A 16,503-nucleotide genomic window follows, 5' to 3' on the forward strand; every position below is an offset into this window, starting at 1 on the left:
CCCAGCCAAAACAAGCACAGAGGTTCAACAAGGCCAAGTGCTGGGTCCTGCTCTTGGGTCACAACCACCCCATGCAGCGCTACAGGCTGGGGGCAGAGTGGCTGGAAAGCGGCCTGGGGGAAAGGGAGCTGGGGGTGCTGTTTGACAGCCGGCTGAACATGAGCCAGCAGTGTGCCCAGGTGGGCAAGAAGGCCAATGGCATCCTGGCCTGTATCAGGAATAGTGCGGCCAGCAGGACCAGTCAGATTATATGCACCATTTTATCTCTTTTTTGTTTGTTTCTGAAGGAAGAATATTGATTTCAGAATGCTGGGCATAATTTGAAAAGAAGTCCACAGCAAAGGCATGCAGTGCTGACCTCCACCCAATCCCTTGCACCAGCATGTTGTGCCAGGAGAGGTTGTGTGGGCATATGAGCAGTGATGGGGCCTGTGCTTGTGGGTGTTGATGGAACCGATGGGTCAGGCACTCACAAATTGAGCAGGGTGTTGTGTCTGGTCAGATACTTGCATTCTGCCCCAGCTGTTCTTGCTGACTTACTGATTTTTGTTTTCCAATCAGCATGATTGGCACGTTGTCCTTGGACACTATGAAGTGAAAACCATTCCAACAGATTAATGAGTATCTGGACTGTAAAACTAAGATTCGGGAGCTGGTACAGCTGCAGCCAGACAATGAGTGTATGTTTCTTAAGAAGCTTGCACAATCACGTTTTAATATGTCAGCTGGACTCTTATGAGTGTCACTAAAGTTCATCAGCAAAGCCTTCATGTTCTCACTGTGTCCCTGTCACTGTGAATTCAAGAGCCACTCCTCCCTTTTCTCTTTGCACATACAGTGCCACTGAGAGTAGTGGGTTTGGAGAGCAACTCCCAGGGAGGTGGAAAGAGGGAAAAAGGTTTCAGCCAGGGCTTTTGCTTTCTTCCTGTGATGCTGAGAGAAACCATAAGAGGGATGCAAAAAAGGGTAGGGAAGAGCGTGACAAAGGAATCAGGAAGACAGAAGCAATATAGAGAGCGAGGTTTCATCAGATAAGTGGTTTATTTTCATTCTAGCACTTTTTCTGATTAAGGGGTGGGACTCTGAGCTGGGAGGCTTGGCTAAAAGATCGGAGCTCCATTTTTCAGGAGCACTTCGTAAGACCAGCTTCCAGTGTGTTGGAGAGGACTCGTGGTGCCAGCAACCCGACTGCTTTGAGGCTGAGTGAATTCTTGGTGGCAAGATTCGAAACAGACACACCAGTCAACATGAGCACAGCAGGAAAAGTAAGCAAAAGTTTGTATAAGAATAGATTCTTTGCTGCAGCTGAGTAATGAATTTTTAAATGCAAATTCTTTGCAGGGACACCGTAAGTCCCGGTGGTACAGCACCAGAGGAGAGTTTAGGATGAAGCTGGTACAGGAGAACTGCCTTTATTTGCAAGCCACTATACTCTCCTAGAAAATGGTTGTTAACTCTTCAAGGCAATAGTTTATTTGAGGCAACATGAGGTAACAGCACCAGAACAAGAATAACTTTCTCTCTGGGTTAGCACACTATTTTTAATCTCTGATTGGATAGCTTAAAATATGAGAGAATGTACTAAGTGTTCAGATCAATGTATTTATCTGCTCTATCAGTTTCCATTCTGAGATCCCCCAGTGGTTTAAACTATTTTTATCTTATTTATGATTCATATCAGCTTGTTTTCTAAAACAAGGACATAGCTAATATGTGTTAAATTATGGGGTGTAATTGTGCTGACATTAGGACAGTCATTAAATTTGAATATGTATATAACAAGTCTCAAACTTAAGTTAATGAAGACCAAAAGTAAATTTCACATGCAATTCAGTACTGAGCTGGGACTGAAATGAGTAGGTACATCTTTGCTAGAAAATATGTGATGAGAGAGATGTAGGTTAATACCAGTACCCATTGCTTCTTGCACTACTGCCGAGGTGCTAACATACACCCAGACCTGCAAGAGAGTTTGATGGACAAGGAACCTAGAAATAGAAAACAACTGAAAGCACATACCTTGCTGTAATGTGCCTTAAGAAAGTACCAGGATCATTTGCTGTTACTGCCGGCTGTCTTCTCTATTCTAAAACCAAATAAAACAAGAGGAAGGCAAACAAACAAAAAAAGCCCCCCAAAAAACGCTCTCTTTAACTCTGAATTACTGCAAATGCAAAATTAATTGTAGCTCACTTGTAGATAGATTCACCACGTTCAGTCCTCTATCCAGCCTTGGACTGAGCATAGTAAGTGAAGTGTTGTAACGTAACTTAACTGCCTTGATTTCACCATGTTTATCTTGGAATGATGTGGGAGCTACCATGCATTTTATGTAACCAAGCAGCATAATCCTCATGCCCTGTAAAAGGGTGTGTTTGTGCGCCTACCCTCCCCCACCACAGTAACTTGCAGGGCTGGTAGAACACACAGAAAAAAAATTGACTCCAGCCAGTGCTTGTCTTGACAGATGAAGTGGGTGATAGCGTGCTGGTGGTGCATCTGTGGGATTCTGTCATAATCCGTAAACGTTCTCAGGGACGCAACCACCAGAACAATACACAGTTAACCAATGTCTTACAGGAGAGATTTGTTTGTTCTCAGCAATCAACAGTTGTTGGCTACCTTTGTTCTAGGAAACATTACATGTTCTTTGCATGTGCAAGTCATAAAATCATCATCGTGCTATGTGTGATAAAATATAAATACATAAACCACCATTTTTTTGGTTTTTTTAAGAAGTTTCCTGGAAAATGTGGCCCTTTAAAATGTGATCTTTGGTTCACTTGTGAATATTTTATTAGTCATGCATTTGACACATGAAATGCTACATTTAGTGTAAATGTCTCTTGAGGCAGTTTTTTCCAAAGCATTGTGCCCATCCCTCTTTGTGTCTAGCTGCTGATAGTGTGCTACTTTATTTTATATGTTTAGTATTTCCTAGTAATTATTTCCTTTGTTACCAGTTTACAGTTCATGGATAATTAGACATTATTTCTACTTCTACTTCAAAAGCTTTGATACTAAAAATTTGTTTGTTTGTTTGTTTTCCCCTGTGAATTTTGCAGCACACTGGAGTTAAGTTGGCCCAGTGATGCAGGATACTCAAGCATGTGCTAAACTTCCTTCATCATGGACTCAATTCCCCCCCATTTCCCTCTCAAGATAATGCCTCCCGAACACTTGCAGTCAGTAGACTTAATACAGTGACTGAGGATACTGTGTCATTCATAAGGTTGTCACAGAAAATCATATTCCAGGACCTGGGGTTGTTTAAAGATCTGGGATGGGCTGAGACCACCAAGGAAGGACAGGAATAGATACAGGGACAGAGAGGCCGCGCTGCTTTTGAATACACAGGGATTGAGACTGCAGGGAGGAAACCTTCTGTTTGAAAGCCTGGGAGTGAACAATGCTCCTCTCTCTTCTGAGTGTATTTTTCTCTCAGTGGCAGATGGTCAGAGGAACCCTAAGAGCTGTCAGTACCTGGACAAAACCTGAAGAACTAATGGACAAACTTTAACCTAACAGACAGGGGGAAAGAAAAAAGCTGTCTTGGGTAGTAACCCCATCTGAGTTAAATGTCCCTTCTGAGAAGGAAGGTACCTAAGCATGGATAATATTGTGCTGAAAGTACTGTTCAAGATTACCTCTGCGTACTGCTGCACCATTTAGCATAGGTGTCCTTTCAGCCATCACCTGATGGCTGAATTTGGGCTCTACTAAAACATTTATAAACCTGTATTAGGCTCCGAATTTCATTTTTAGCAACTTTGTCAGTTCCCAACACAGGCAGTTCTAGGCAGCATAGACTTTATCACTACCTGATACATGGCATCATTTAGTGTGCCATCTCCAAGAAGACACAAATATACACAAATAATCCCCGATATGGCAAAAAAAAAAATCCTCCAAGGAAGTTAGAGAAGGACCAATGAGTATGAACAAGGTATCCAGTTATCCTGGAGACTATTATACATGCTGCTGAAAACTTGATGTGACAGAAATATGAGCAAAGTCAGACATGATCTTGGTGGAGGAAAAACATGGGCTTACACTGTCCTTTGGTGTTGGGTCTTTTGCTATGTATTGTTTGGGGTTTTTCCTGTAGTTTTCCCTCTCTTCACCACAGATATGAGCAGGATTTTCATGCACCGAAATGTAAGAATCTGTCTCTGTGGTGACTTGAAAATGCAAGTGCCATTCCTGTTTTCTTTGCTCTGTTTGCAGGTTATTAAATGCAAAGCAGCAGTACTGTGGGAAGCCAATAAACCATTTAGTATTGAGGAAGTGGAAGTGGCCCCACCAAAAGAACATGAAGTTCGCATAAAGGTACTAAAAATAAAATTTAAAACAACTCTTATGACTTGCATTCTATCTTGCTTTTTATCAGAATTATTTTTATAGATTTTTAAGATCCAGTCAGAAAACATTCTACTAGAGAGCAGTTACTTATCAGTGAGCTCCTACAGAACATGTTTAAAGTCCTAAATTTGATAATGAGTTTCTTAAAAAAAAAAAAAGTTTTCACGGTTGGCTTTTTTGTTTACAGACGCTTGTTTTTCAAATAAGCTGAAAAAATTACAGTACAAGGCAAAAAATCAGAATCTCCTGTAGAGTGGAGCAAGAAATTTTCTCTTACTTTGTTTGAATCTGTGCTAGGAAATAGCCTAGTAGGGCTAGGAGCTTTCTTTTTACCTGGATATTGATCTCAGTGGAATTCAGCAGCAGTTTTAAGTTTTCATTTTAGAGCAGTTTCAAGTGTTACAGAAGTGAGAAAACCCTTTCCTGGGGTTGACGACTCCATTTGTCAGAATAAAAGTTGTAAATACATACCTGAATGTTTCAAAAGAAATACTGCTGCTTTAGCTGCAAGAAAAGGCAAAACATGATATAAAATACTATGTGTAGCCTAGATTTTTGTATATGTAGCATATACAAATATTTTAAATATATAAATAATATGTAATAATTATTATGTAATTCTCTATATCATTTTATAATACATAATTTATATAACATCTATTTTATTATATACTGTCATATAATCTAAATGTAACAAATCTAAAATATACACAATATTTCTATGTTTATAAATATGTAGTGGTTAATTTACATAATTTTGTAATATTTTTGTAATATTACAAACTTTTCTTTTTATGTATTTATATATAAACATTAGGAATAATTTAATTTATTCTGTTCTTCCTATATAATTGTATTACTAGAACATTGGTTCTGGCAGATAGTCAATGTGACTACCTATACAGCTCAGTACTGCAGAGAAAACATTCCAAAAGGAGCCTTGCTCTGTAGATTAAAGACTAATACAAACCATGAAAATCTTGAATCACACAACCAAAACTGTGTTACCTGTAGATTTATTGTATACATATTGGATTTTGGAGGAAAGCAAGTGACTTCTCCAAATGTAAGATATCATTTCACTTCCACATATGACGTGACATAGTTAAATGCTGAAATATTGTTGTCTTTGCTGTAAATCAGATCATAGCCACAGGGATCTGTCGCTCTGATGACCACGTGATAACTGGTGCACTGGTTAGTCCTTTTCCAATAATTCTTGGGCATGAAGCAGCTGGTGTTGTGGAGAGTGTTGGGCAGGGAGTGACTTCGTTCAAACCAGGTATGGAGCAGCTACTGAACACAAACCCTGTACTGAGTTTCCTGACTCCTCTTTGAACCAAATATTATTACATTTGTGTGTATTTGTATTGCTGAGGAAAATATTCCAACTTCGATTCTTTTCAAGGATACCTTTATAAGACACTACCTGTGTTTAGGTCTTTCTGTATTCCCAATCTTGATTCATTTTCTGATTTTCTATTCAGTGTCTTTTGGTTTTGGGAAAAACATCTGCAGCTTGCTTTCCACCTACAGAGCGGTTTTCCTGTCATGGGACTAAGAACATAGATTCTCTGCTGTTAGTCATAGGAAATCAGGTATTAGCTGCAGATTCTTTGAACACAGTTTATACAGCTAATCTCTCTCAAGAATAAGGCAAAGCAAAGCACTAGACAACATGTCAAAGTACCTTCTTTTAATTCTCCTAACAGCTAAATAATCCATTGACTTCAGTAAACCAGGACTTGGGTCTGTGTGTTCAATTACTTCACTTGGAAAATATCAGGGCACAACTGGAGTGCCCATCCTACTGCAGGCTTTGCATGCGGGCAGCGCCAGTGCAGGTGAGCCAGCACTGCTCCCTGAGGGCTGCATTGCTCTGAGGACACTCCTCTGGACCAGCTGCTCCTTTCACTATGTTCTCCTTGAGCAACAATGCGTAGATGGTCAGTGAAAGATGCCAGTTTTCCTCCAACTGCTGCAAGATGAGATGGGATTTCTGTATGCTTTTATAGGACTTAACAAATTCTAACAAGGGGTAAATTATAAAGAGAAAAATATGCAGTGAAAAAAATCTGCATAGAAATGCTCAATTTCCAGGCAGCTTGGTTATGATACCTGAGTAATTCACTTTTAGCGCCTCCGTACTTCCTGTATCTTTGTCCATACCGATGAGTAAGAAGTCTGTCCAAAGCAGATTGATATGTATAAGAAAAAATTTTATTACAGATTTTTGCTTTAACTCCAAACAAATATGCATATTGCAAATTTCGGTGGTAGCTCTAACTGCTTTTTCTCTTATGTCTGGGTTCATAAATCACTCTGGTGTCTCATTCTTGCTGCCCCGTGTTTCCAGGTGAGATGAAGCAGCAGGCCTGAACACACATGTGCACCAAATCACATTTTTCAGATGTTGCTTAATTTACACCTTCAAGTTCTAAAAAAGGCTCCAGGATGTGCAAAGTTTCTTTAGGAGAATGATTACTAAGCCCATGTCACATTTCTAAGTTAACTGAGGGTTGGGGTAGTGGCAGCATTTCATGTTCTGTAGGCATTTTCCATTTTTAGTGGAAATAAAAAAATTCCCTGGACTTTCAATGTGTCAAGGATTAGCCAAATTTTAAAAATGACAAATCATAAATTGATCTGTATTAGGAAATGCCTGTTTAGAGCTTATTAGGGATTTACCATACATCATTCCTGCGGAAATTGCACAGGAGCAAAAAATTGCACTGGGGAGCTATGTTCTACTTTGCTAATCATGTAATTGTGCTAGAGAAGTAGAGATGTTGGCTTAGTTTGTCTATGTTACTGCTTCTCTGACAAATATTTTGCCTACCTTTACTCCAATGCAACAGTAATAGGACTGCTAATAGCAAAGAGGCTCAAGATGACTGAAAGTTAAGGCTTAATTCCTCATTCTTTGTATGCCCAGTTTACAGCCCTGTTATCTTGGCCCTGCAGTCTAGGCAATGTCAATTTTTATTTCAGTTTCTTTATTTGTGTATTACTATTTTCCTTTTACACAGAAGATGCAATAAACTGCTGAATAAGTAGTTCAGGAATATCAGTAGCAAACATGGGTTTATGACATAGACTCAGTTCTATGGAAAGACACCAGGAATTTTGCATATCAAAATTAATTGTCATAACTTTGCCCTAATGATGTCCTTTATCTTCCAAGGGCAGCCAAAGGAAATAAAACCATCACTGTACTCCTAGTGAACATTTGCCTGGCAATTAAATACACTTGCTTCACGTTTCTACCTGCATGCTTCTTGTTTGCCTTTTCTAATCCTCTGTCATTACTGTTTTATTTCTAGGAGACAAGGTTATTCCACTCTTTATTCCACAGTGCGGGGAGTGCAAGAGTTGCTTAGGCACCAAGGGTAACCTGTGCAGTAAAAATGAGTGAGTTTTCCTTGGTTACTTACAACCCTAATTTGATTTTTCTTGATACAAAACTGATTACACACAACAGATTTCACTTGCCATTATTTCTGGTTATCTTTCAAACAGCCTTGCTTTGGGTAGAGGATTAATGCCTGATGGCACCACTAGATTCACCTGCAAAGGAAAAGCAGTTCACCATTTTCTTGGTACAAGTACCTTCACTGAGTACACAGTAGTGCATGAATCTGCTGTGGCCAAAATCGATTCTGCCGCTCCTCTGGAAAAAGTTTGTCTAATTGGCTGTGGATTTTCAACTGGTTATGGGGCTGCTCTGCAGACTGCCAAGGTAAGTATTGCGGTGGGTGTTTCTGATACCTCATGGGGTCTGTTCAGGATTGTGTGGCCTGCAAGTGGGTCATCAGCATGGCAGCCAGGAGGTATAGGCTCTGCTTACATCACATCAGGGTGGAAAGAAGATGCTAGTTCTTTGCTTACTTCAGATTCTCTGTCTCTAAGGTACTCAGAAGTCTTCAATTCAAAATTCAGTAAAAATCCTTATTACCATTTCTTAAGTTTTCCCTCATAGCTTTATCACCCCTATAAAATGTTACAACAGAGCTTTTTTGTTTTATTGTAGCTGAAGTCTAGGAATTCATAGAAGGCTATATATGTAACACTCATAATTCATAGCAATACATGAATGGCAGCTGGCACTGACTCCAGTGGAGTGACACTATAGATCTTAACACCACTGGAATATAAAGCATCATTAAAAAAAAAAAAAAAGGTGTGTCTAAGCTTGAAGCTGAGACATATAATGAAAACTTGGTCTCAGAAATGTATTTTAGGGATAATTTCTCTTAGCCATATGTAGGTTTGTAACAGTATAGCTGGCTACTGCACTAGTAGGTATGCATTTGCAAATTCCTCCTCTAATCTCTAGATTAAAAAAGTGTCTTAAGTGAAATCATGTTAATAATGAGAAAATGCATTGTACTTTTCCTAGACTGTAACAGTATTCCATATTTACATGGTTATTATAGGTGGAACCAGGCTCCACCTGTGCTGTCTTTGGCCTTGGAGGAGTTGGCCTCTCCGTTATCATAGGCTGCAAGGTGGCTGGAGCTTCCCGCATCATTGCCGTGGATATCAATAGTGACAAGTTTGCCAAGGCCAGAGAGCTGGGAGCCACTGACTGTGTCAACCCTAAAGATTTCCAGAAGCCCATTCATGAAGTGTTGATCGAAATGACTGGCCAGGGTGTGGATTACTCCTTCGAGGTCATCGGCCGCACGGATACCATGGTAATGCAACCACAGGGTGTGGCCAAATGAGGCACTAGATTGTTAGCACTCTCTTTACCAACCCACTGAGCACCAAGGATGAGGAGCTGAGAGCCACTGGCAAAGTAGCAAGCTAACCTGTCAAGTCTGCCACTGAGATGCAGGGACAGAAGCATGCTCAGAAACTTAGGAAAGGGAACTTCATTGTAGTGCCCTGGCCTAATCAGAGTGGCTAAATTTCACATAGCCCATTATCTGCTTTCCAACTGTGCCTTATCACTAATGACTGAGACAAACTGGGGAGGGAAGGAGAACAAAGCTAGAAATACCTAACAGCAGATACAATGGTGTGAGCAGATACAATGGAAATTTTTTTATGTGGTCCCAGTTACAAAAAATGAATTGCAAGTAGAACCCTGGGAGGAGGAGGAGTTCAAACTTTCGTGCCCCAGTGGCAAATCTTTTATGACTCTGGGTGTGCCTCTGTTTCCAACACAGACCGCAGCCTTGGCCTGTTGCCAGTATAACTACGGAGTCAGTGTGATTGTGGGAGTGCCCCCTGCAGCACAAAAAATCACTTTTGATCCCATGCTCCTCTTCACTGGTCGCAGCTGGAAAGGCTCTGTCTTTGGAGGTAAGGACTTGGAAAGTTGTGGTTTAATTGGCTTGGGAAACTTGTAAGTCATCTTGGATGAAATAGGGTATGTCAAATTCATTGCTTAGATTTTCTTAATGGAAGTAATATTGATAGCTGTTCTGCTGACAAAGTATATAAGGAATTAATTATGGGAACTCTTAGTTTACGCCAAGAGAAGGAGGGAGAAAAACAAAAAGGAGGAAGAAAGGGAAGAGAAGAAGAGAGAGAGAAAGGAGGAGATAAAATGACAGAAAATAGAGGAAAAGATAGAGGAAATAAGAAAGAAAATAAGAGGAGGAAATGAGAAAAAAGAAAGGGAGAGAGAAAGGTAGAACAAAGAAAAGGTGGGGAGGGAAAGGAGGAGAAGAGAAAAATAAAGCAGAGGAAATGAGATAAGGAAAGATAGGAGAAGGACAAAGGGAGAGAAAAGAGAAAATGATAAAAAGATAAAGCGGGGAAGAGAGGAGAGAGGGAGTGGGACAAAAAGAGCCACAGCAAAAAAAAAAAAAAGAGAACTAGAGGGAGAGAAAGAGAGGGAGAGAGACAGTGGGAGAAATGGAGACTCAGGACCATAAAGGACATCAGGGGTCATACCAGCTGATTTCCACATATGTCAGACCCCAGCTCAGCCCCTGGACAGCTGCTGACAGTTCCTTCCAGTTCTTTCTCTTTTTGGAGCTCTCCCAGCAGAGTCCCACACGCAGCATATCCTAGCTCACTCAACACAAAGCTGAAGGCCACAGAAAACTTGTTTCCAACAACAGGTTTTCGCACTCACAACCAGTTTGATGTATTCAACAGGCACCTGAATAAAATAGCAGAGACAAATTAGATTCCTCTGGAAGGGCATCCTACTGCTTGTGACAGCTTTATCTAATAGTGCTTGTAAGAAAAAAGATACACATCCACCAGCCACCCCCAATTCTGACCAGACAATCAAGTTTCCACTTAGCAGATTACCAATGGGTGTCAGTATTATGGTTTTTGTATGAAATGGGATTAAGTTGAAACAGTATTTGATGTGGGGGAAAGTTTGGATTCTGTAAAGATTCAAATACTTACTGGTCTTCTACCAGTAAAGCACTTACTGGGTTTGTCACATGTGGAATAGCTGCACTTCATCCCATGTTTCCTGCTGGCACCCTCTTACAAAGGTAAAGACATGCTGCAATATTTCATCCTGTTACTCTGCTATAGCAAGTTTATCTAACATTTAAGCTGCTGTGGGTTTTATCTATTTTCACAAGCATTTAATGTTGCATTATCCATTGTCTCTGGGGTTTTTTTCAGGCTGGAAGAGTAAAGATTCAGTCCCTAAACTGGTTGCTGACTACATGAATAAAAAATTTGTTCTGGATCCATTAATAACCCACACACTTCCTTTCACAAAAATCAATGAAGGATTTGATCTGCTGAGGACAGGGAAGAGGTAAACATTGTTTCATTGTAAATGTGCATGCAGTTCAGCACAGTAAAGATTCTGTATAAATAGCTTAAAGGAGCTGTACAGTAAGACAGAGCCTGACTTCACAGCAGAGAATGGGTAAAGGCAGCCAACTATGCCCCTTAATCTCTCCCAGTGTGTGCCCAGGTGTTGCATCTGTGACAATAAAGCCAGCAAACCTTCAGCTTTTGAAATGCAGTGGGCCCTGGCCTTCCTTTCAGGGGTGAGAGTGAGAAAAGACAACGCAAATGAGGAAGTCTTTGCCCACTACTCATTGGAAAAGAGCACACAGCCAAGGGAGCATGGGAGTGCCAAGCTGCAGAGTGCCAGGGGTTAGCTACGTCTCATTCCAAGAAACATTTCAGGATGAGGAGCAGGAACACAGTGAAAGCCTATGTTTATTGTAAGAGCAACTTACCATTCCTCTTGTGTGTTATGTAACAGCCCCAGTGCAATTGGTTCTGAAGTCTCTGGGTACTCTACCTTGAACTTCAGAGCTTTTCAAAAAGGAAAGTGTTTGCTGTATGTATACATTACAAACTCAGAATTTAGCTCTTGTGCATTCCTCAAATATTGTGAAAGTTCAGCTCACACTCTGCTTTCATAGGGTATTGAAATTGGAAATATTTTTTGCCAAAGACATTTGCCAAGGTTCATCGTGGAAATTCAAAATTGTCCTTGGCAGAAATAGGAAGTACTTTTGTATATCTTAGTGTGTGAGGACTACCCTTTTTTCAATTCTAGGTGTTTATAACTTACACAGTCTGGAGAATTACCTTCATGTTTTCTTTTAATCGTTGTTTTCTAGCAGTTATTTTAGGTGTTACTTGCTCTGAATAGAAAAAGCGTGTAACAGAAGAATTTAAACCCCTGAGGTTTGTTCTCAGGCTTTAATGATGCAGCACACACTTCATTTTATGATTGTCCTTATTTTAGATGTATTATAAATGTTAGTTTTAGTTTTTAGAGTAACAAATGGGAAAGTGGTGAGGACAGAGATGCCATCAGCTTTGCTAGAATACTGACAGTCAACCTGAAGACAGAGGCACATTGCAGCTGATCATTTTTACTGAGTGAAATACTTCAGTGTTTCAGCACAGAATAAGGTTGTACCAGTTAGAGGTTACCCTTACAGCCATTTGTAATTGGAAAAATGGATCTAAGCCCCCCTCCCAAGAAGTTGCCAGGCTATAGTTGGTAATTAAATACCGGGAGCCCTGGGCCTCACCAGTGAAGGCTTTGCAGTCTTACCTGAATTTTGTTCTCTGCAACCAGGTTTGCACATCTGCTCTGTCATTTTGCTGCAAGCTGGGAGGGGGGGCAGGCAGGGGGGGAATACCCTGGTTGACAGCAGTAGCCTAGATTATCAGAGAAAACAGCAGTGTTCTGCTGATGTTAGCCCAGGGCTTTTCTACAGTTATTAACTTGTCATTTTATATTGCAGTATTCGCAGCGTCCTGATGTTTTAGGATTCTCTAATGTTAAGCAGCAGATGGCTCAGCACCAGTACAAACTTTACCATCCTCCAATACAACTGATATGAAATACAAACCAAGACATTCCTGAAAGGTCTACCACCACCATCATCGAATAAAAGGATCAAGCTCAAACTCCACACTTCAAGAACAACATTTATAAATGAAATAATCTTTTTCTTTCTACCTCTTTCTCCTCATTCTTGTTTTAAATCCTCTACATTGTGCTGTAATTTTTTAATAGCCAGTTATGAGTTACAGAAGTTGCTGCTGCCACAGGTGTTATAAAAATTTTGAATTTTTTAAATTACTTATAATATGCAATCTTTTAATGAAACAAAAATGAAGAAAGCAGGGCTTCCGTAACACCGCAAGCCTAAGAGACTTGTGCATGCAGTTCAGTACGGTAAAACAGTTAGAACTATGTATCCACCCTAAATGACTTGAGCTTTCCAGTGCCTGAAAGGCAAGGAAATTACTGCAGAAATTAAAATTTATGGTGACCATGTGTTCGAGTTAATAATTTCAATAAATGATATTTAAGTAAATCACAGACAGGTACTGAAGAATGTCTCATCACTGGATATTTTAGCAAATTAACACTTCCAGACATCTTATGTAAAACTGCTGTGGTGGTGTTCTGTGTTGTGGTTTGTCTTTGGTGGTTTTTGTTGTTTTTTTTTTCTTTACCTTTGTGCCTCTTTCTTGGGGTTGTTTTAGTTGTTGATCAGTATGGTTTTAGATCTTTGGCCAGTTTATACAAGTGCATCTGATGTTTGGGAAACAATGTGAAGAAATATGAATGTGCATCAAATATTGATTTTTGTTTCCATTACATAAAGGGGAGGTTTCTTAACCTCTTAAGTGTGAATACAGAGTAAAGGGGAAAAAGCAGGTGACTGGTAACAGTTTGCAACAACTCAAAACATAAAGCATCTTGCTGCTTTCTGCATTTGTAATGTGGAAACAGGAATAGAGGCTATTTCTATCTTGGCAAATATGGTCAGCATTGACTTATCTTTTGAAAGGACTAATCAGAGCTTGCAGGCACTCATTCACATGCATGGCAGCTGGGTAGGAGTGTCTGTGAAGTAAGGGGACTCTGTGCTACTGATGAGTTACTTTTTTGTGTCAGTAAAAAGACTCTTTGAGCTGCCCAGCTAGTTTAATGATTTGAGGACAAGTTTACCGAGATTACACTTTAACAGAAGAAGATCCTTAAACATGTGTATAAACTAAATTTACATAATTAAGACCTAAACTTCAGTCTTTAGAGTAGAAGACGGAAAAAATAGAGCCAGAGAATAAATTACAACAAATCTCATTTCTGTGCTCTTCAGGATGATGCAAAGCCCATTTTTGTTGTTGCCTAGCATAGTAAACACCTCCTGTTAGTTTCTTTACTAGGATAGTTGCTAGTGTCCAAAACAATAAACCATTCTCCTTAGGGACATTCTATAAGGCAGCCATCTAGTTCTGTCTCCACATGGAGGAATGAAGTGTCTTCTGACTGGAGAACAACAAAAAGTTCATAGTTACTTCCCTAGAGTATTATGCCCTGCAGATCCTCATCAACACTCAGCTGAAGATCAGTTTGTTTGTGTGATTGTACAGCGTGGACAGAAGGTTTCTGGCAGATCTTCCTAATGGCTCTCTGGCTCTGAGGTACTCCAGGTGGGTTCAGGGCAACATATAGCAACTCTGTGTGAGCCTCCATTTAGGAGCTTTCCTGGGAGCAAGTAGAGACCACAGTCCCCATCGGAGCACCAGATGTCCACTAGCACATGATGACACTACAAAAAATCCACAAAAGAACATGACAAACCCAGTAATTTCCCAAGAAACAAACTCTCCATCTGACAAAGCACAAATGGCGTTTCCTCAGACCTTAAACTATGCCAGTGTTTACTGAACATCACTCGGCTTCGCACACAGCTGAGCACTCCCATGTTTCTGCTCTCCCACCACATCCCACCCGCCCAGCCACTCCCCCTGGAAACAGCACAGGACAGTTGTGCAACTCCAGCAGCACATGCTGCAGCGTGCAGAGACATGCACTGTGCAGCTCTGTTTTTACATGCTTGTGAGATCAGCCTCCCTGACAGTGCATCATGGCCCAATGATCATTCCCACACAGCATAATCCCCTTTGCTGCTTCCAGGTTATCAGATAGAGAGCATTGATCCCAGCAATAAAAATATCTGTGCTACACAGATACCTGGGAGACAACAAGCCTGTGTTTTGTTCAAGGGTTGTAACATCTCTGGGCAAATGAAAAAAATTTTTCTCTTACAGATACATAAATCATAAGTCATGACAGATTTATTTATTTTTTTAATGCAGCAGGCAGACCAGGCTGAATATTGAGCATCTTAAAAACTTCATTCTAAAACTCTTTATTCCTGGGAAATCATACATCACCAGTGTTCATGGTCTGATTGAAGCTACAAAAAGTGTGAAAACAATGTATGAAAAAGTAGAAATTTCATGGGAAAAACTGGTTCACCTGAAATACAGATCAAAATGATCCACAAGTGCATGTTGGCTCCAGTGCCAACTGCTCATCTCCAAGACAGGAGCATGGCAACAGCTGGCCATCACCACCTAGAGGTTGGGCTTGACCAGCAGTGCCAAGAAGCAATTCCATGTGGCTGGAACCGCTGGCACACCACAGGGCCACCATGCTCTGTGCAAGAGCTCAGCCAGCTGCTGGGGCACAGTAGTGCTGCTGGGCGGCATCGGTGAAGCTGCAGATGGGTTCAGGGAACTTGAGACTTGGGGGCTCAACCTGCCAACACCAGGTGCTGCAACTGCTGCTGACCTTCCCCCTCAGCCCATGAAGCAGGGTTGGGACACATGGTAGCAAGCGCCAATGCAAACCTCTGTGTGCAGTACCCTGAACACAGAAACGTGGGACTGACATCTTCCCAAATGCAGAAGCAGTTCCCAAACACATATGCTGCTCCTCTCAGCCTGGTTCTCCAACAAGCTCTTACTCATCCATTCTCCTATAAATCACGTTGTCCAATGCCTCAGCAGGAAACAGCTCTGTGGGAACCCAGAGAGCTTGGGGAGAGTGAGCCCACTCACAGATTGGGTTACATATCAGTGAAGGAAATGTGTCCTTGGAAAAAGTCCCTTCCTGAGACACTACTCAGGTGAAAACAGCTGCAATACCACAGATAGTAAAGCTTCAATCCAGAAGGACATGTGTGTTTGTACATCACACCATGTTTTCATTACCTTTTGTTTTTTCTTCTTTTTTTTCTTTGAATTTTTAATCCTTTAGTAAATACCTTGGTGTGAACGTCCACCAGGTCAAACGCTCTGCCTTGGCAATCCAGAGGTACTGAGGAAGCCCCAGCAGTGCTGCAAATCTCCTCCCTCCACACCTGCCAGAAAACAACTGGAGGGAAAAAAAATCTTCCTATGCTCTGGACGCCCTTCAGGCAGGGAGAGCAGGGAGTGGCCCAAGGGCAGAGTCACTGATAAAAGCCACCCTGGAGGACTTCTGACCCCATCCAGCTATCCAGCTCCCTCCCTCAGCACTCCCTGTGCTCCTCAGCGTCCAGCATCCGACACAGATTAACCACAGCTCTCTGCTCTCCAGCGACGGTGCCACGCCGAGAGTGCTCCAGTTCCACAGCTGGGAGACTTCACAACACAGAACTTCAGCCAGACAGGCAGCAGCTTCCCTCCAGCCTGATACAGCAACGGGAACGCCTCTGCTAAGACCACATGGCCACTTCGGGAAAAGTAAGGACAATGCCTTTTCCATCTTCCTTTCCAAGCTGCCCTGCTCTTGGGGGAATACTCTGCAAATGGCTCAGCCTGTGCACTGCTACTGCATGCCCTCTCTCCTCCCACCTTACTCCCCCAGCTCTTCCAAACCCCTTTGAATTACACGAG

General features: G+C 41.3%; 1 protein-coding gene across 1 annotated transcript; it reads left to right on the forward strand.

Moving 5' to 3' along the window:
- Positions 1 to 1,106: 1,106 nt before the first annotated feature.
- On the forward strand, positions 1,107 to 13,018 carry LOC113964648 (alcohol dehydrogenase 1). Its single transcript, XM_027677152.1, has 9 exons — positions 1,107 to 1,265; positions 4,228 to 4,329; positions 5,506 to 5,644; positions 7,686 to 7,773; positions 7,882 to 8,101; positions 8,799 to 9,059; positions 9,537 to 9,672; positions 10,966 to 11,104; positions 12,564 to 13,018. Exons 1-9 carry the CDS (start codon positions 1,248 to 1,250, stop codon positions 12,586 to 12,588), a joined length of 1,128 nt encoding a protein of 375 aa, XP_027532953.1. The 5' UTR covers positions 1,107 to 1,247; the 3' UTR covers positions 12,589 to 13,018.
- Positions 13,019 to 16,503: the final 3,485 nt, after the last annotated feature.

Source organism: Neopelma chrysocephalum, unplaced genomic scaffold (genome assembly GCF_003984885.1).
Source record: "Neopelma chrysocephalum unplaced genomic scaffold, ASM398488v2 Primary Assembly neopelma1_42b, whole genome shotgun sequence".
In the NCBI taxonomy this organism is placed as follows: domain Eukaryota; kingdom Metazoa; phylum Chordata; class Aves; order Passeriformes; family Pipridae; genus Neopelma; species Neopelma chrysocephalum.